The sequence below is a fragment of the Pieris rapae genome, chromosome 3 (assembly GCF_905147795.1).
Source record: "Pieris rapae chromosome 3, ilPieRapa1.1, whole genome shotgun sequence".
NCBI classification, from domain to species: Eukaryota; Metazoa; Arthropoda; class Insecta; order Lepidoptera; family Pieridae; genus Pieris; species Pieris rapae.
Window position 1 is genome coordinate 5,791,071 of NC_059511.1, and position 18,221 is coordinate 5,809,291.

Below are 18,221 nucleotides of genomic sequence, written 5' to 3' on the forward strand. Positions count from 1 at the left end.
AGAATACGAAATTTCACCCGTATCACCTCGACATTGTTTCACAAGTGAGCGTTTTTTACGCACACATCTAAAAGCAGTAGTGCTAATCAATCAGGGAAAAAAAGAAATCATCCATTCCCGATATTTTTTTTACAGAATATACCGATCGATTAACGGGCATTATCAGTATTCACTAATCACCACATAACATCGGAAAAACTTTTAATAATGAACTCTCTTTACATTTTAACGGATCCGGATGATCCCATCTAATTAGCTTATCACAAATTAAAAGCCAAGTCGTACCAAGTCTATTCAGACTAATATTAAAAATCATATTTACCGGGCAGGCGAAATCCCTTACTTCGTTGACTCCAATGAGTTTTGGACTTCAGGCAATTGACCCCCCAAGAGGCTAAATAAGCTGGGACTTAACGCAAAACATACCAAATATCAATATAAGTTTGGAAAATGAGTCCATGAAGCATACCATAGTATATGTCATAGTGTATAGTCAGCTAGTCTTAAAAGTTAAAGGCCAAGTGTACAATTTTTTGATGAAAAACCTTATTCACCTTTTTTTTCTATTTTCTTCATGTTTTTTGTTTTTTTTGTAGCGTCACTCATCACTAAAAAAATATTTGCCTGTATGTTGTAGTCTAGTCACATCCATATAATACACAAATAACAACCCATTAAAAATTTATAAGAACCTTACCTATGTGATTTATGAATCACAAGTTAGAATTTATGAAATACATGCATATTTTGTACTGCTTTCAGATATTTAGGTACCTTTTCAACCTACAACTGAGTCAAAATCTGCATAAACAGCAATCACATTTATATTATATAAATTGTTTTTATAAACAAGTCAGACAATAAGTTAAACAAAACATTTATTACTTACTTTTTGATCTATTTCATTATTTAGGTTAAAAAAAATACACTTAAGTTTTACAAATTATTATGCAACTGATACCTAAAGCATATTCTTATGCATCTTAATTATGTAAAAATTTATGTTTCTTGGCAGGTGTTTTAATATAAAAAGTAGATGGTCCTTCTGATATTAGCATAAGTTTCATTACAGTGGTAAAATTCAAACAATGTCTAACAATTATAAGCTTATTTAGTTACCTTTTGTACTTGAGTATTTAATTAATAAAATAAATTTTCTATTCTACACTCAAAAGTAATATTTTTCTCACAGAATTATAGAAACTTATTACATAACACATCAAGTGATTATTTCAATGTTTTTCCAGCAGTCATTACAACTCCAACAACCAATGCTGTGATGGTAAATCCTTGAGCAACTATTCTGGCACGCATCATTGTTTGAGACATTTTAGTTCTACCTGTTCTAAAACACCACAGGCCATATGATAAAGCACCAGCTGTTGCTGCACAACCTATAATTTAACAAAGAAGAAAAATTAATGCTGAGAAATTAGGTTTGTTATTAAATAAATGAGAAAAAAAGCAAAAGCTACCTATGGGAACAAAGGGGTTTTCTTTAAACTTCCTAGCAAACTTTTCTTGAGTTGTTTCGGCTCTATTTATTACTCCCATTTCACGGCGCAGTTGCACCCAGTCCAGATCCGTAGGTTCGGCTTCAGCCATTTTAATGAATCTCTGAAATTAAATATTTTCTTTTTATTACACGGAGTGCAGTGCGAAGGAAAACATAGTTAGTTAGGTATGTTAACTAGAAACGCAAACCATTAAAAATTCGAGTCGATATAAGTGTTTAAAATATAGTTACCCTGATAATTCAGTACGACGTATACTTGTTATAATTTTTTTATTGTGTAAAATGTATTTTGACTTAAATAATATATATTTTTCAGAATGAAAACAATTCCTTGTTCTTGTTATAACCAATATTCCAATTTCAATTTAAGTCTATGACAGTGTTGCCAACTCGGATTTTGAAAATTACGTAGATTTAGTAAGAATTGTATAGGAAAAGTTTGTAGACCTACGTGCTTTTTTAAAGCGTGCAATGAAGAGGGTATCGTATGTTAAGCTGAATAAAACGAGTGTTTTTTTTTATTATTGTTCATTATTACTTCCTGATAAATTAAATTTGTGCATGTGCACAAATCCGACCAAATATAATATGTACTCACAAATAGGTATTACATAATTATATTTTTAATAAAAATTTATACCTTCATCTAAGCCTTCAAAATTCCCTCAAATGAAAAATATCACGTAAAATTAAGGATTAACAAATGTATACGAACAGGCCACATTATTTTTATCTGTGGAATCTTGTCAATTTTCATATCTTTAAATGACACATTGATATTCTCCACATAAATTTTATTAGAAAATACTGTACTAGGGATGGCGATTCTTTACGAAAAAGATCGATTTTTAAATCGATTCGAATCGTAGTCTAATGAATCGATTCACGAAAAAATCGAGGCCTACAAAATCGATTCTTAAAAAATCGATCTTTTTTTCAAGTTTGCGTTTACAATGTAAATTTGTATCAATTTTACTAAAAACAAGATTAATATTGCAATTAACGATATCTTATCAATAAAATCAGGGAATTCAAAAATAACAATTATTTTTATTACCGTATCAAACTATAAGAGCAACTATAACAAAAAATAAGTATTTATATACTGATGGTTTTTATTGATTGCAAAAAAGTAAAAAATAAGGTAAGAGTTAAAAAAATAAAATTACAGTAAAAGCGATAGTTTATTTTTAAAATGATAATGGGAGCTTTACTATTTTTTCTGTAAACAAGATGAATAATTTGATGCTTTGACGTTAAATAGATAATTGGACATAAAGTAATCGTGAATGAAGTATGAACACTTCCATCAATAAGAATTCCACATATTACTTATTAGTTATTTCAATGCTGATTATTCCTGTGTAAAAGTAAATTTAAATGATAATCACAACTAACAGAACAAACTGATAATAATAGCGTCAAAGTAAAAAATAAGAAGCGCTTTACTTATTTACTTACCTACTCTCAATTAGTTATTATTTCGCAACAAACACTACATGAAAATCTGATGAAAATCAATCATGAAAATACTTATATTACGCTAATAACAGTATTCATTAAACGACAACAACAAATGAATAATGCAATATCAATCGTCACAGATTATAAATACATAAAGTCAAAGACTACAAACGTAACTTTTTTATTAAAGAGAGGCGAGTAAAGGATACTAAACATACAGCCATCTCGCGAGTTTATGAGTAGTTAACTCTTTAACCGGCAGCACTCTTATAATTCAGGCACATTCAACTAAATGCAAATAATTGTATGGTTTATACCAAAACATACCCTTGAAAATCGAATGTCGATTTTCAAGGGTGATATATCGATTCAGTGAATCGACACAGTACTTCATATCGATTTAAAAAATCGATATTTTCTGCTCGAAAAATCGATTCTTCGATTAATCGATCTCAGATCGCCATCCCTATACTGTACTGAATCGACTTCGATGCAAGTTTCTAATTGTTTTAAAATGACTTTTAGTATTGATACAAGTGTAACAGTGAGTATTATTTTAGTATTAATAATGTTAAATAATTATTAAGTACATTATAATGAATTGGATTCAGCAATCAATTGTCATGTGAAGGACTTCGTTAATTACGTATCTTTCATTATTCCTTACAAACATCAAACATTAAGGTCGCAGTTTACTTAACTGTTCAGAGCAATGTGGAATGTATATACCTCATTTCGTTCTATTTACAGTTCCTCGTAGTGGTATTGCTCTGCAAGATGAGTTCTTGAGCAATCCCTATATATAATTTCTAAATAGCAACATAGAGTTTAAGAATGTATGGTTATATATAATATACATACTAATATTTTTTAAACAATATTTTCGTCACTATATACTTTAGATATATATTTGACACATCATTTGATTAGCTGAAAGTAAAAAAATGTTTTTCAAGCTTAACTTTGGCTGTTATGAAACATAGTGTTACTAACATTATTCATATAATTTGAAGTTGTTAAGTTTTACATGTTTATACAGTATCATTTAATTTTTGTTTCAGATGCCTTCCTCAACTCTCTGTTTAAAATCAAGTGCATCTCAAAGAGTTTCTTGAGTGCCCTATTAGATTTTTTACTGTATTATTTTATCATAAATATATATTTTATTATATTACTTTAATGTCATACTTAAACCTGTCTTATCAATTCTGCTCAAGATAAAATATACATAGACATATTGCTTAGTATATTAGACGATTGTTGCTTTTGAAAAGTGCTATAGTTTCTGAGTTTATATATTTCTTTCAATAATGGCTTCAAGTGACCCTGAAATTCATGATGGCTTTACTTTACCAGTGTGGATGAAAACAAAACCAGCCAAGTAAGTAGTTTTCATGCTTTCATTGTTTTTAAATTAATCAAAGAGCCTATATAACAAATTCACTTAAATCTCGTTCTCCAAACTTGGTTAGACCTGAGAAACTTTTAATTTTATAGCTTGCTTGGTCACATGAGAAATACTATTTAAATATATATGACATTTATGGATCATGCCTGTTGTAACTTATTGTCAATTGCATCGGATTATTTAAAACTACTGAATAACTTAATAAAATTGCTTATTAACATATTGTTTGTACCATAGAACGTTGTTATAATAAATAATAACATCTTACAGCATATAATGCTCTAAGATTATGCATTACAAATGTAATAATAATGCATATATAGAATTATGGTAATTATATTAAGATTTATCTTAATAATAATAATTTTAAGAGAAAATGGTTTTTCTCCTTTGACTCATAAAATTTAAACTCATGTTACTGCTAATAAATAACATCAAATCATTACCTTTGTTGTTTACCTTAGATTTACTGCAGTATAGTATAAAATACAGTTTGTTTTTCTCTTGAACTATCAATCTTTATTTGACATTTTCTTTTTATCACTCCGATATTCAGGTTGTCCATTTTTAATACAATCAGTGATTTATGAATCAAGGCTTATACACTTTCTATTATTTATAATGATTTAATATGTGTACGGGCCTTTCTCTGCTAACAGGAAAATCATGGTCCAAGCATTTTTTTTTTACTTTGGCTATATTAATGCATAGCTATATTTATTAAAACACATAATATAAAACCTGTTACTTAAGGAGTCAAGCTTAATCAATATTTAGAATCATAATCATTTCATAAATTCGGTCTAAAGGCCACTAAAAACAGTCCTCTGTTATGTCCTAATTCCGGATCGAGTATGAGTCGGTTCGGTTTTTCTAAGTTCTATTTAAAAAAGTAAATCTTTGAACACTATAAAAACATAAAGAATATTTGATGCATGTGAACAAAAAACAATTATTATTCTAGATAATTTTTTAGTACTAAAAACTAGTGTTCGAATTTTGTCCAGACATTTTTTGAACAGTCCTGTGTCATAATTTGAATGTCGCGCCACAAAAATATTAAAGACAATTCTGGTTACATTGCCCTTGAAACCGAACGATAACAGTGTGAAGTTTGCTCGGTCGCCATGCTAAACAAATCGCCGCCATTTTGCGCAGTGACAACTCCGCGTCAGTATGGTAGCCACGTCTCTGTAGTGTTGAGTGAACATTCCTCTGGTAAGTCTATTTAACGGTGTTTTATGTGTTATAATTATATTTATTTAACAAAAAATTGCTAAATGTGATAATTTAAAGCTATCTCAGTGTTATGAAGTTATATATTTAAACTCATACGTGGTATGACATTTTTACGTAAAAATAACAGTCCTCTGTGCAACAGTCCTCTGGAAATTTATAACACAGAGAACTGTTCAATGTAACAGAGAACTGTTTTATTTGACGTCCGTGTATTTTATTAATATTCCTTATAGTATGCACTAACCTACTGTTTGTCGATAGCTTCTTTCTTTCTTACAAAGGCATGCCACGCTCATTCAGGTCTTGTTTTCTATTATTATGGATTTTGAAATATACAATAATATGTACCTAATAACTTCCTGTTTTTAAACCCTACCGTTTTAAATTCAATTTTGAAAGTTTATTTTATTGTTTTAGTATTGACGCAATGCCACCAAAGAAGAAACCTAAAACCAAAGAAGAAATAAAAAAGCAGAAAAGAATTGCTGAAAGGTTAAGATATCAACGGCTAAAAAATGACCCTGTAAAAAGAGAGCAATTGAAGGAAAAAGAACGACGAAACTACCAAAGGAAGAAGGAAAAAGGCACAAGAAAGCTAGTTAAAGATATGAGTCGACGTGAACACAAAGCTGTGACTAAAGAGTGGAGAGAGCACTGTGCTACCTATCGCTCAAAAAAAAAAGCTTTGAAAGAAATTACAAACAATTTTGTACGACAAAATACGCCCGAAACCGAGGGTTCTCCTCCTACTCAATGTTCTGTCTCTCCATCAATACTACCTATGAGTCCTATGACCACTCCACGAAGTGATGCAAGTAATGCGAGAAAGAAACGTGACAAAATTATAAAGGATAAAGACAAAAAGATCGAGTATTACAAAAAAAAATCCGAGAAGTATAGGAAGAGATTAGAACGTATGGAAAAAGCTAAGACAAAGGAAAATGTAGACACACCTAACACTAAACTTATCAAAATGTGTGATTCGCCAGTAACTCGCAGAGAAGTAGTCAAAAAGGCGCTATTCGGTGAAGTGTTGAATGCACAGCTGAAAGAAAACTACTCTAATTTAATAACCTGCCAAGAAAAACAAATTTTCGGAAAAGTCTTGTCCGGTAAACTAATTCACAAGTACAAGTTATGGCGAAGCAAAGAGCAGCACGTCAATCAGTTTTAGTACCTAAGCTTCAGACTCGCAAAGACAAAATTTCATCTGATTGCATAAAAACTGTACGAATCTTTTATGAAAATGATGACAACAGCAGACTTAGACTTAGACAGACTTTAATGGCACTCTAAAAATACATCAAATAAAGGCTGAAATATTAAGAAGTCCTCTGGAATCAGCTCCAAGATGCGCTAAACTCATAATGAAAAGTTTAAGTTGCAATTGTGAAGACGAGTGCCAGCATTTTAATTAAGGAGCGTTACAGTACAAAAACAAGACAAAACTTAACGTAGATGATATTTACACAGACTCTGAAAATGAAAACATGGACAACTCACAGGATCCCACAATGAAGACCGACGACGACGCTGCACTAGCTGGACCTAGTTCAATTAACCAACAGAATTACACCATCGGTGATTACGTCTTGGTTAAATTTCTTGTAAGAAACACTGAATATTGTTATGCTGCAGTAATTAATAAGATAGATATGGAAGAAGGCGAACTAACAGTAAGCTTCTTAAAAATTTGTGATGACAAAGGACACACGTTCAGAGTCGATGAAAATGATGTTTCTGATGTGTCCTTTGACCAAGTATTAAAGAAGTTGCCAAACCCAGATATTGCCCTAAAAGGGAAACGAATATTTTATTATTTTAATATACCTGTACCTGTTTTTGAGAAATAAGTCTGCATTGATAAGTAAACAAGGCTGATTCTTAGTACCTAAGTTTAATTTTGATTATATAATTATTTTAATTTGTTACTCAGAGAGCGAAACTCGCAATTTCTTCCTAATAAATATAAATATTTCTGTATGTGATACAGTATTTAATAAAGAAGATAATTTATTTGATTACATTTAATAACTAATATTGTGATTTTATTCATATAAACATTGACTTAAACTGGTAGATAAAACAGTCCTCTGGGTGGTAAAACAGTCCTCTGCCGCGTTTTTTCACAAAATTGCTTATAATTCGAAAAATAAGGGAAAATTACGATGGTTTCTTGTTTAAATATTTATATATTATAACTATCTATCGACTTAACATATTATATTTTTATTTTTTAGAAAAAAAAAGGTTAGGACAACTGTCAATAGACAAGTTTCCAGTTAGTAGAGAATGGCCCGTACCTTTCTTGTTCGAGGCAATTTTATGACCTTTAGAACCTTTGTTTTTATACTCATTTTAATTGATCGACTAACATTATTTTATTATTATATAAGCATATAGAAAATCAACAGATTATTTATTTTTTACACTGTAATTTAGCATATTTATCTTTATTAATGCAAACATATATGGCAAGCCTCAGTGATATATCATTTTACAGCTTAGTAACAGACTTTAAAAAAGCAAAAATATAAATATTATTCATTACATTAACACTGATAAAGTCACCCCTCTGGCTTATCATTTGTGAATTATACCTGCTCTGTTTAATTTGCTAAACTAATATAAAATATTTATTAAATAATCCATAAAGACTCAATTGTAAGAATACAACTACTTACAAACTAAAAGATCGAATGTAAGCTATACATAAACAAAAGCACTCATTCTGAGTAATATTCTTAGCAGTTCATTTCTTGGCACGTTAGCACGTTTGTATATTTTCCTGTGCCAAGATGTGCTTTAATGTTTCATTGCATATTTAAAAACTTCTTGTACTTTAAATAGAATTTTATCTTTGACCTTAAGCAGTGACGTCTTCAGTCGAACTTTCTCTGTCGAGGGAGTGCGCCTATCAACCGATACGATTGGCTAGGCATCGTGACGTCACGCGTTATTTTTGTTTTGCTACTTGAAACGCTATCTCGATAAAATCGTACGTAGTGCAAATAATTACAAATTATAATGCCTAGTCGACATAAAGATATCTCGCTCATTAATAGTGTTCAGTCAACGTACGTCAGTTCCAGAGTTATTTACGTTAAAGAAGCAGATTCTGTATAGCAATGAAACGAAATAATTTGATAACGAAATTAAATAATTACAACAACTTAATATTGTAAGTAATATAAGTTTAGTTCCTTTTTAACCGAATTCAAGTAATGCGCAGGAGGGTGTATACTATACAATTCCATGGGTAATTTTTTGTGTATTGGTTGAGAGACTAGCTAGCTTTAAAGTTAATTTTAAACGTATACAATTATTATCCCTGTGAACACCTACAACAAAATCACATCTTATAGAACACATTTTACATAGAGAATCTTTGAATGGTTCTAGCAAAATACATCGTAACAAGTATTTATGATATCATTGTGATTTGTTGTTTGTCGTACTGCAACAGAAATATATTATGCGTATACTTCTGTATGCATTTAAGACCATTAGTTAATTTAGATGAAACTGTTCCACTATTAGTGTTTTGATAATTAATAATTTAGGAAAATGGAACAACTAATCATTGTTACGTCAGTAAAACTTATCAAATGAGGTTGGCTGTGTCTTTAAATAATTCAGTGAGCGGAGTTGGTCTAGTGGCGTCAGCGTGGGTCTCTCATCCCAGATGTCATAGGTTCGATCCCCCGCTGTGCACCAATGGACTTTCTTTCTATGTTCGTATTTAACATTCGCTAGAACGTAGTAGGAAAATATCGTGAGGAAACAGGTTGCCTTAGATCCAAAAAGTCGACAGCTTGTGTCAGGCACAGCAGGCTCATCTACTCTCCTATAAGATTGAAAAATGATTATGAAACGGATTCATAAATCTGAGACAGATTGTACAGCCATTTTCCAGACGATGACGCGATTGTTTTGTTTCCAGAGAATTCGAGCCATTTTCAACCTCACCGCCAGCGCCTGAAGATTCATTTTTCTACATTCGATATCCAAAAACAGATGCATTGTTTGGCAAGCCGAAGCTTAACGATGATCTACCAAAGGTTATTCAAGAACAGCAAAGGGACATTTCGGTGTCTTTTAACAAAATTAAAGAGAAGGACTGGTCTAAACATACTAAGCCGTGCCAGGATGTCTTACATGGAATAGCACCCATCAATACAGCAGGTACTTTTACATATCTAAGGTCGACTTTATATCACTAAAGATAGCATTATCGGTTAATGTAAATAGCTTTTTTGTTAATAAAAACAAAAAATATAAAGTATTCAAACTTTACATTCTAAGATATGTACCTTATATATAATTCTTACGTCACAATATTATGTACATATTCACTTACTAATAACATGCCAAGCGTAAACAAAAACAAATCATATTAGCAAACTATAATCGTCATACAAGCTGGATATGATCAATAATATTGATATGATATTGTAATGTGTATATTTATTAGGAACAAAAAAGAAGTAATGCATGTTAATTCGTTGCTCTTAAGAAGATATATCTATGTTGAGGATAGATTAGGTAATACACTTTGCTATGCTATGAATGTTAATTAGTTTTTCGAAACTCTTATAATAGCAAACCTAGATCTGGGTTCTGTTTACTTACAGATATGGTGGACAGAATATATTAAAGAAAAGCTGTGTAAAAAGGCTTACTGTAAAGTTAGCGATTATGTAGTTGATAAAAGGGCCTGGGCCTAGTTCTGGGCAAGCTATATTTGTTTTAAAATAAGCATTGTTTGATGATTTGCTTTTTTTAAAGAGTAGGTACCGAGAGTTTTTTACGCTGGTTTTTCTCTCGGCCTACACCCTCTGTCTTCTTTGCCGATGAGTTAGAGTTTGAGCCCACAGGTTCAAATTTAATGACGTGGAATGAGAATACCTTGATGATCTTATGTTCCAAAATAAACGTATTTTATTTTTTAATGCACTATTCTGTAGAGTTTTGTGAGAATATTGAAAATAATAATATAGCCCCTTAAATGTTATTAACAAAGAAACATTGGAACCGGTCGGTCTGACTAATAAGCGTTTGTGGGCTTGTCTTCCGTGACATTTTGAATTCTAGTTTTGTCCAGTTTGTAAAAACGGTCACAAAGTTTACAGAACACTATGCAAACAGGCTAAGTAAAGAATGTTAAATGAAGTATAAGAAAAAGTATAATAAACACTGTCTGTCTCATACAAATTTGATTTTTTTTTATTTAAAAAATCTGGAAACTTACGATGACTTCTATAATACGTTAATAAATTGATTCAGAAAGTAAAGTTTTAGTAATTGAATTCAACGAGTGACTTATAAATAGTCGTTTGTACGTGTTTTTTTTGAAAACGAAGTCAATTGGAGTGGATTAATTTTAGAGATTACGTAATACGTATACGTCAAAAGATTTCGGATTTGAAGATTTCGTGTTCAGGATGTAGTCGGTAGGTGGTCAATTACTTAAAGCGTTCTCTCTATTTCAGCTAACCCATTGAATTTAAAGCCCAAACCGGCTGGTACAGACGATGGCTTCAAAGGCGAAGGAGCGGCTTGCGGCACCTCAGTGCTCAAGGTGAGATATGCGGTTAATTTATGCGCTACCTTCGATGTGTTGCAAGCATTCTATGAACGGCTAACGAGTTTCTGTATTAGAAGCAGGGCCGAAGTGAAATAGTAATAGAAGCTATGAATAATGTTTTAACGTATCTAAAAATAAAAATGTATTAACCCGTTGATAATATTTATGTACTTTATTTAATATTATTTAAAATAATATACATATATGTTAATTTTAAACATAAAAAAACAATGTATCACGACTGAACGTAATTTTTAAACAAGGCATGGTTTGAAAGTAACAATTAAACTTTGAAAAGCATTTATACTCGTAAATGATTCTCGGAATGCATTTGTAATCTTTGTTATGTAAGTCCATGCTTGTGACGCAATCTATGTGGCCAAGGTTAGCCGATTGTCATTGAGAGGTCGCGTGAAAAAATGTGTTCCCTTTCCAGATGAATTTAAATATCTAGGGTACACGTTAGTATTTATATTTATTTTATCAACAATGAAAAAGAAATTCAATGATAATAAATTGTGTCAACGCTCTTTTAATGTTAACCTAAAATGTATAAATTAAATTAACTTAATTCTTGCATCAGTTAAACAAACCTAATTGTGTTTAAAATTTAAAAAAATACCGCTTAATATGTTTGATCGGTTCACGCGCGGCGTTGGTGCATTGCAATACGTCAGACGACCTGAATGCAATTGTGAATGTACATAGTTCAATTATAGCACTCACGGTACTTCCGAGCGCTTTGTTCTATTTCTAATACCAGTGCGCCATTGGATATAGTTGTTATATCAGGAAGAACACAATTAAAATGGTACATTTTACTTAATAACCGCTGCGTTACTTGTATGACTACTGAATCGATATTAAAGTCCTATTTTAAATCGTATGAGTCAATGTTAAAGCGTCATTAAAAGGAAATTTTAATGCGGTCAATAATGAAGAGTCATGGTTGCAGGTCGCGAATCAAATGATATCTACTCGCGGGCCGCGCGGCTTCACTGTGGCATCTCCATCTGATGATGGACAGGATACATCTCGATACAACTTGATGGCCCGGCGTGGCAGCAAAAGCCTTCCAACGACGCCCATGCACTCTCCACCTTCTAGCCCTAACAGCCGTCGCAAGATGTATAATAACAGGTATGTGCAGCACTAACGAAGATTTTCAAACTACATGGTATTTCAAATTCAAAAATCATTTATTTATGTAGGTAACACTGTACACCTGCACACTTATGAACGTCAAAAAAATGCTTCTATTTTACATTTACTGCCAGTTTTCAAGTTTCGTGTATTTATTTTTTAAGCCCCCTTCATAATGAAAAAATAAATGCTGTGTTTTAAATAAAATTGAGGCAATATCAAATAGATCAATAAATGTTTGTCATAAAATGTGTAAATCAATCTTTAAGCTTTAGCTACGGATCATTATTGTGGTTTTGTTTGATTGGTTATGCATCCATATAAACTAAGTTGTATTTACAATTTTAAGTTTTCTTCTTGTAACGAAAAACAAAATATTCCGTTGCAAAAAAGGCAGTATCTAGTATCTCATACGTACGTAAAAATCCTTACAAATCCATATATTGTTATCTATAAGCGGTATAAAGATTGGCGTTGGTGCCAAGATTTTTGAATGCTTAAAAGACACAATATGTATGGTGTACACTTTGTGATATTTAAATTTAACACTATTTATTGATCTTATACATATATATAGATAGCGAACGTACATTAAGTAGGTAAATGAAATACTATTCGAGGGTGTATTTCGTTTATTTTGATTTGTTAAAGTTATAGTAAATGTAAAATTAGATTCATTTAATATTTCTTTTTTTTTGACGTTCATAAGTGTACATTATGTTACGTATAATGAATATGAATAAATGAATTTTGACTTTGACTATACATGATTCGTATCAAACACGTTTCTTTTTAATTCTAACTCCTTTTAGTTTTATTAATTTATAAATCCCAACTTTATGTATCGTAATTAAAGTAAATAAACGAATGATAAAAAAGAGGGCGCGGTCAGCAAGTTTATAATCTTTCTTAGATCAATGACTTGTTATTTAGTTAACAATGTACAGTTATCTCACGGTTTGTTTTTGTTTTCAAAATGACTAATATAGGTATCATAGTTATCATGTTTCAAGTAGATAGGTGGTCAGATTATTGTACTATATTTGTATAGTGGTTGGATATTACTGTTATTTTTTAGTAGTAAATTTTTCCGTTTCCCGAATTTTAATTAATAGAATTAATTCTACTATTTTGCGATTGCTTCTTATGTTTTGTATTTAAAAGAAACTATTTCAAAGTGCTTACATTAATAAACGAGCTCTATAAATTTTTCAAATTAAATCAAATCGTTTATTTGCTAGAATATTGGTACAATTAGTTACATAAATTACAAAAATTCACTCACACATTACATAATTAATTACATACTATTAAACCCAAATTTAAATGTGAACGGACTTTCTTGACCTTACGATCATATAAACAAATTGTCTGAAGTAAATTTAAAAAAAAGTTCTGATATAAATAACAATAAATTATTTATTTCAGATATTTCACTTCTCCTTACGAACCAGTGGAGGATGTCCACGGTCGGTCATGGCTGACGATGGCACTTATGGGCTTTAAGAAAGACCTCACCACGTCCACTTCAACGCTCGCTGAAGAGGATATAGTGGAAAATAGATTACATTGTAAGTTATCGAACATCTGTTATTTATTTGATTACCTATTTTAGTACACTGTTTTGTTCATAGAACTTTGTTAAGTAGATTAAGTATCAACATATAGGAAAGAGCGTTCATCCCTAACACAGGTTCTAGAACTTAAAAGGGATGTACTAAAATGTAGATTTAAGACTATTTACTTAATAAAGGCAATTTTTGTTTTTTATCTACTTTATGGGTGTTGTTTTTAATTATTAATATGGTTTGACAAAACGTTGCTTTTTTGCAACCTTTGCAAGCAGCATGTGACCTTAAATTATGTTTAGTTACGTGAAAAATCTAACCTGCAGCTAACATTGCTTAACTAAATATTAGGAAAGTCAATTATAAGATATTGTGTTTAAGAACCAAAACTTTCTGCCGAATCCCATCCATAAAAGCTATGCTCTGATTTTTCATTCCGTAGAATTCTGACATTCCATAAGTGTTGCTAATAAAAAAAATCCACCGAAAAAGGCACAAATTTGAGGCCAATAAAAATACAATTCTACGTATTTTTTATGTTTTACATACAAAAAGGTAAATCTAAAAATTTACTTACTAATGTGACCTAATTCAAAAATAACAAATATTATATCACAGACAATATATCGAATGAACTTAAATTAGTCTATTTTATTCTTTAGCTGGCATCACTGCCTCCCGGTTTCGTAAAACTTTAAAAAAAATGTTATCTTTACTTGTGTGTTTTTTATTGTTTGTGATGAAAAGGGGTGTAATTATCACTCGCGGTTAAACTACTTTAATTGTGGAGCACCGCACTTAATAAAATGGATACAATCACTAACAAATATAATGTATGTATAGACTCAGATGCCCAGACTCGTATTGAAATTGAAAAATGTGCCTGGCCAAAAAATGCTTGTTATCTCTGACATGTCATAAAATGATAGCTATCAGAATTCTACGAAATTCAAAATCAGAGTATAGTGCTATTATTTTACATTGAAGTAGTGGAAAATTAGAAGTTGTTGCATTAGAATTGATAATCATAATAACTATTATTACTCACGTAAAGTATATCATAAAGATTATTTCAATTGGTAGATAATATTTAAGCAATATCTTATCAGCCTACTGAATTAATGCATATCTGGATTTAAATCAAGAAATTTGTTACTATGAGTATGTACTGCGATTAAATTTTTCTAGAATTTAAAAATATTCTACTAACTACTATGAGCAAGGTAACATTCATTTAATTATAAACTCAGTGATGGGTCTATATATGGCGCTACAACTTTTTATATCTGGGCCTTAGATTTATCTCTTCCGTGTTCATTATTAATAGGCTATACTTTTTGATTCTAAAGCATACTGGTTTCCTCACGAAGTTTTCCTTCTACGAACAAGTTTTAGATCCGCACAAAGACAAAGTCTCTTGCACAGCCGGGGTTCGAACCTACGGCCATAGGGAAGAGAGTCGTATGCTGAAGCCACTACAAGACTGCTCTTGAATCTATACAGATTTTAACAAACAACCATATTTATTTCTGAACATATGATGCTTTGGTTGCCATAAATTTTTATTATTTCATACCTATGAAATCATAAGGTATTAAGTAACAAAAATGTATGACTAGTCTTTAGAGCTACAATAATTAAAATTTTATTTGTTTTAGTGACACGAATTTTGAATGGTATATTGCGTTTTTATAAACATTTTGTTTCTATTGTTATAGCTGTCACACTCGCAGAGTCCGTCGAAAATTTGGGCCCCTCACCGAAAACTAAGGAGCCGAAGATATTCAGCGAAACGTCTAACCCTTCCAAATCTCCCAAATCGTCCCAAGCGTTCCGTGCAAAACCTTCGGAGCTACGTGAAATGAATTTTTGGTCGCCGACATCTATGTAAGCTTAAAGAATTTAATGGTGTAATTATTTGATGTAATGAATTGACCTGATTGATTCCGGTAGTTTTAAAAAGTCTATTGTTATGTGAACTTATTAAATGAAATATTCGTTGAATACAGTTATATAAATTTTTCGATCTTATAATTCTGTGGTTGATTGTATCTGTGCTGATTTTGATTTAAATTCCCTTGTGTGAAGTGAGTTTGTGGATTACATATACAGAATATGGGGCTGATTTTTTTGTATTTCACCTTGAACAATATTCAGCATAGATTTAGAATTAAAGTATTTTTAATTGAAATTAATTAGTAAAGTTAAGCTTTGAACGTTTATGTTTGTAAACAGAAATTTTGTTAAAATTTGATCGATATTTGTCTCGCATTTTATCTAACAGTATTCATGAACATGAACAAAATGGAAAATAGACCATATTACTTAACTAATCAATTTCCTTTATACAGTTTATAGAGTGTAGTATTAAATGTATGACATAAGCTAACATTAAAATATAATGACTGGAATTCGATATTCCACGAATTCCATTAATCTAAGGATTAAAATCATTTCCATGTTACTATGTTAGATTCACCAGAATTCATTGAATGTACATCTTAAGCTAAATATAGGCAGTATGTTTTGACTGTGATCAATTATTAAGGTACATATTTTTGTATGAAAATCACTTCGATAAGTTGAATGGATTTGTCTGATGGCAATCGTCTGGTAAATGGAGACAATCTCAGTAATTAAACCGCCTTTGACCGAATTTAAAACATCTAAAGTGACGCGAATTCAGACTAAAATTCAAAGACAACTTTAATTGCATTAATCCAACGTTTTAAAATTTTTGTCATTGAATTTTAGATTTTGAATTGGTTCATATTTATCTTTGTTGTGTGTGTATTATCATGAGCAGATAGGCTATTCCGGAAATAATAAGAAATGTATTTCTAGGTTTAATAAATTTCTCTCTTCAATTTTTATTTTATTTCTATTAGATAGCCCTCTCCTGTCATCATTAACGACCTGAGAAACTCTATCTCTATAATATCGCATCCAACAATTAATAGTATTATGATGATGCAACATGATTGCATAAGTGCCAAATTAACTTAAAACCTCTTAAAACTCTGCTACTTATACAAAGCACTAGCCGAATATATAATAGATTCGGACAACAATGGACATATAGACTTTCAAGCTATGAGAGAACATGCAAAACTTATCTAAATCAAATATTTGCAATACAAATACGTATTTTAGAACAATCGCTCCTATAAAATTAAAATCACAATATAAGAGGACTACAGAGAGCTATTTGAATTTTTGAAATTATACCTATACAAGAGAACAGCTAGGATTATTAAGTGAAAACTTTTTGTCGCCCAAGTGAAAACTACTATACAGAAAATTACATTAAAACAATTAAAACTCACTATCAGTATTAAACACATAAAAAATTAAAAGTCGAATTTCTATTACCCAAACACAATAATTTATATGGAAAAAACATAAGACTATATTATTCCAAATTATATAAACTCGTTTCGACCTACACTTCTTACTAAAAAGAAACAATATAGGACATGTGTTAAATACAAATCTAATTTGTATTCAAACTACTATGAGAACTTCATATTCGTATGAAACTTTGTGTCCCTTGAAAATATAATATATCTGACATTATTAAAGTAATATTCATATCAGAAAACATCGTTATTCGTCTTGCGTCATACTTTGTTCGTGGAAATTTAACTCGACAATAATAATCTAGTTTACAAAACGACTCATTCACTTTAAAGAAGACATTTAATAAATGTACACTTGCCTTTCCCACAACAGAACACATCAGTTTAACTGTCACTTGGCGCATTTCTGACTCGAAACAATTCCAGAAATGAAATATTTTTAAAGCCATTAGCCAGAAAGCCTTGGTCTAGACTTTAAGTAATCTTTTATTTATCAGTACGAAACTTCAGTGAACTGAGAGAGATGTCTGATATTAATGATTTTGTGTATTTTAATAAACATATCGATTGTGGAGTATTTGTAATTAATTCGGCAGAATATACCATTGATTCTCTTTTGGGATGTAATTATTTTTACTTTGTTTTAAAACCTTTAGAACGCCTTCGCCAAGTCTTGGTCTCATGGGTCAGTGATTACAGTAATAACAAACTCTGAGTCTGTGGGTTGCCTTGCCTTTTTTCAAAATATTTAGATTTATGTATGGAAGCACTTTAGGCCTTTATTTAACGTTGTTGATAACTATTAAGGTGGTGGCAGTGACTTACAAAGTAATAAATAGTTTTAATGCATCAAAATTTCATTTATGACAATTTTCGATTTAAAGATACAAATGGGCGTGCAATGTTTTTTTTTATAGAACAGGGGGCAAACGGACAG

The 18,221-nt window shown here is 30.8% G+C and overlaps 2 protein-coding genes and 1 long non-coding RNA gene across 5 annotated transcripts; 2 read left to right on the forward strand and 1 right to left on the reverse strand.

Moving 5' to 3' along the window:
• Positions 1-860: 860 nt before the first annotated feature.
• On the reverse strand, positions 861-1,909 carry LOC110993205 (HIG1 domain family member 2A, mitochondrial). Of its 2 annotated transcripts, none has more exons than XM_022259358.2 (3): positions 1,748-1,909; positions 1,476-1,617; positions 861-1,394 (listed from the first exon to the last, which is right to left on the reverse strand). In XM_022259358.2, the coding sequence occupies exons 2-3, from the start codon at positions 1,603-1,605 to the stop codon at positions 1,228-1,230; spliced, it is 297 nt and encodes a 98-aa protein (XP_022115050.1). In that variant the 5' UTR covers positions 1,606-1,617; positions 1,748-1,909; the 3' UTR covers positions 861-1,227. The 2 variants fall into 2 exon arrangements, with proteins under 2 accessions (XP_022115050.1, XP_022115049.1); XM_022259357.2 differs by lacking the exon at positions 1,748-1,909 and adding an exon at positions 1,705-1,725.
• A 1,539-nt stretch (positions 1,910-3,448) lies between these two features.
• Positions 3,449-16,792, forward strand: LOC110993199. 2 transcript variants are annotated; one of them, XM_022259351.2, is made up of 7 exons: positions 3,449-3,524; positions 4,042-4,361; positions 9,571-9,812; positions 11,120-11,208; positions 12,170-12,354; positions 13,786-13,928; positions 15,644-16,792. In XM_022259351.2, exons 2-7 carry the CDS (start codon positions 4,291-4,293, stop codon positions 15,814-15,816), a joined length of 903 nt encoding a protein of 300 aa, XP_022115043.2. In that variant the 5' UTR covers positions 3,449-3,524; positions 4,042-4,290; the 3' UTR covers positions 15,817-16,792. The 2 variants fall into 2 exon arrangements, with proteins under 2 accessions (XP_022115043.2, XP_022115044.2); XM_022259352.2 differs by lacking the exons at positions 3,449-3,524; positions 4,042-4,361 and adding an exon at positions 8,658-8,808.
• Positions 5,029-6,619, forward strand: LOC123690673. The gene is made up of 2 exons (XR_006751276.1): positions 5,029-5,606; positions 6,045-6,619. It is a non-coding gene; the product is annotated as an uncharacterized LOC123690673 (long non-coding RNA).
• Positions 16,793-18,221: the final 1,429 nt, after the last annotated feature.

Excerpts from the sequence above, each read along its gene's own strand:
- LOC110993205 (XM_022259357.2), bottom strand. Across the intron at positions 1,395-1,475 it reads AAACCCCTTTGTTCCCATAG|GTTGTGCAGCAACAGCTGGT; the intron begins GTAGCTTTTGCT and ends GTTAAATTATAG.
- LOC110993199 (XM_022259351.2), top strand. The coding sequence starts at position 4,291 with ATGGCTTCAAGTGACCCTGAAATTCATGATGGCTTTACTTTACCAGTG. Across the intron at positions 12,355-13,785 it reads CGCAAGATGTATAATAACAG|ATATTTCACTTCTCCTTACG; the intron begins GTATGTGCAGCA and ends TATTTATTTCAG. Across the intron at positions 13,929-15,643 it reads AGTGGAAAATAGATTACATT|CTGTCACACTCGCAGAGTCC; the intron begins GTAAGTTATCGA and ends CTATTGTTATAG.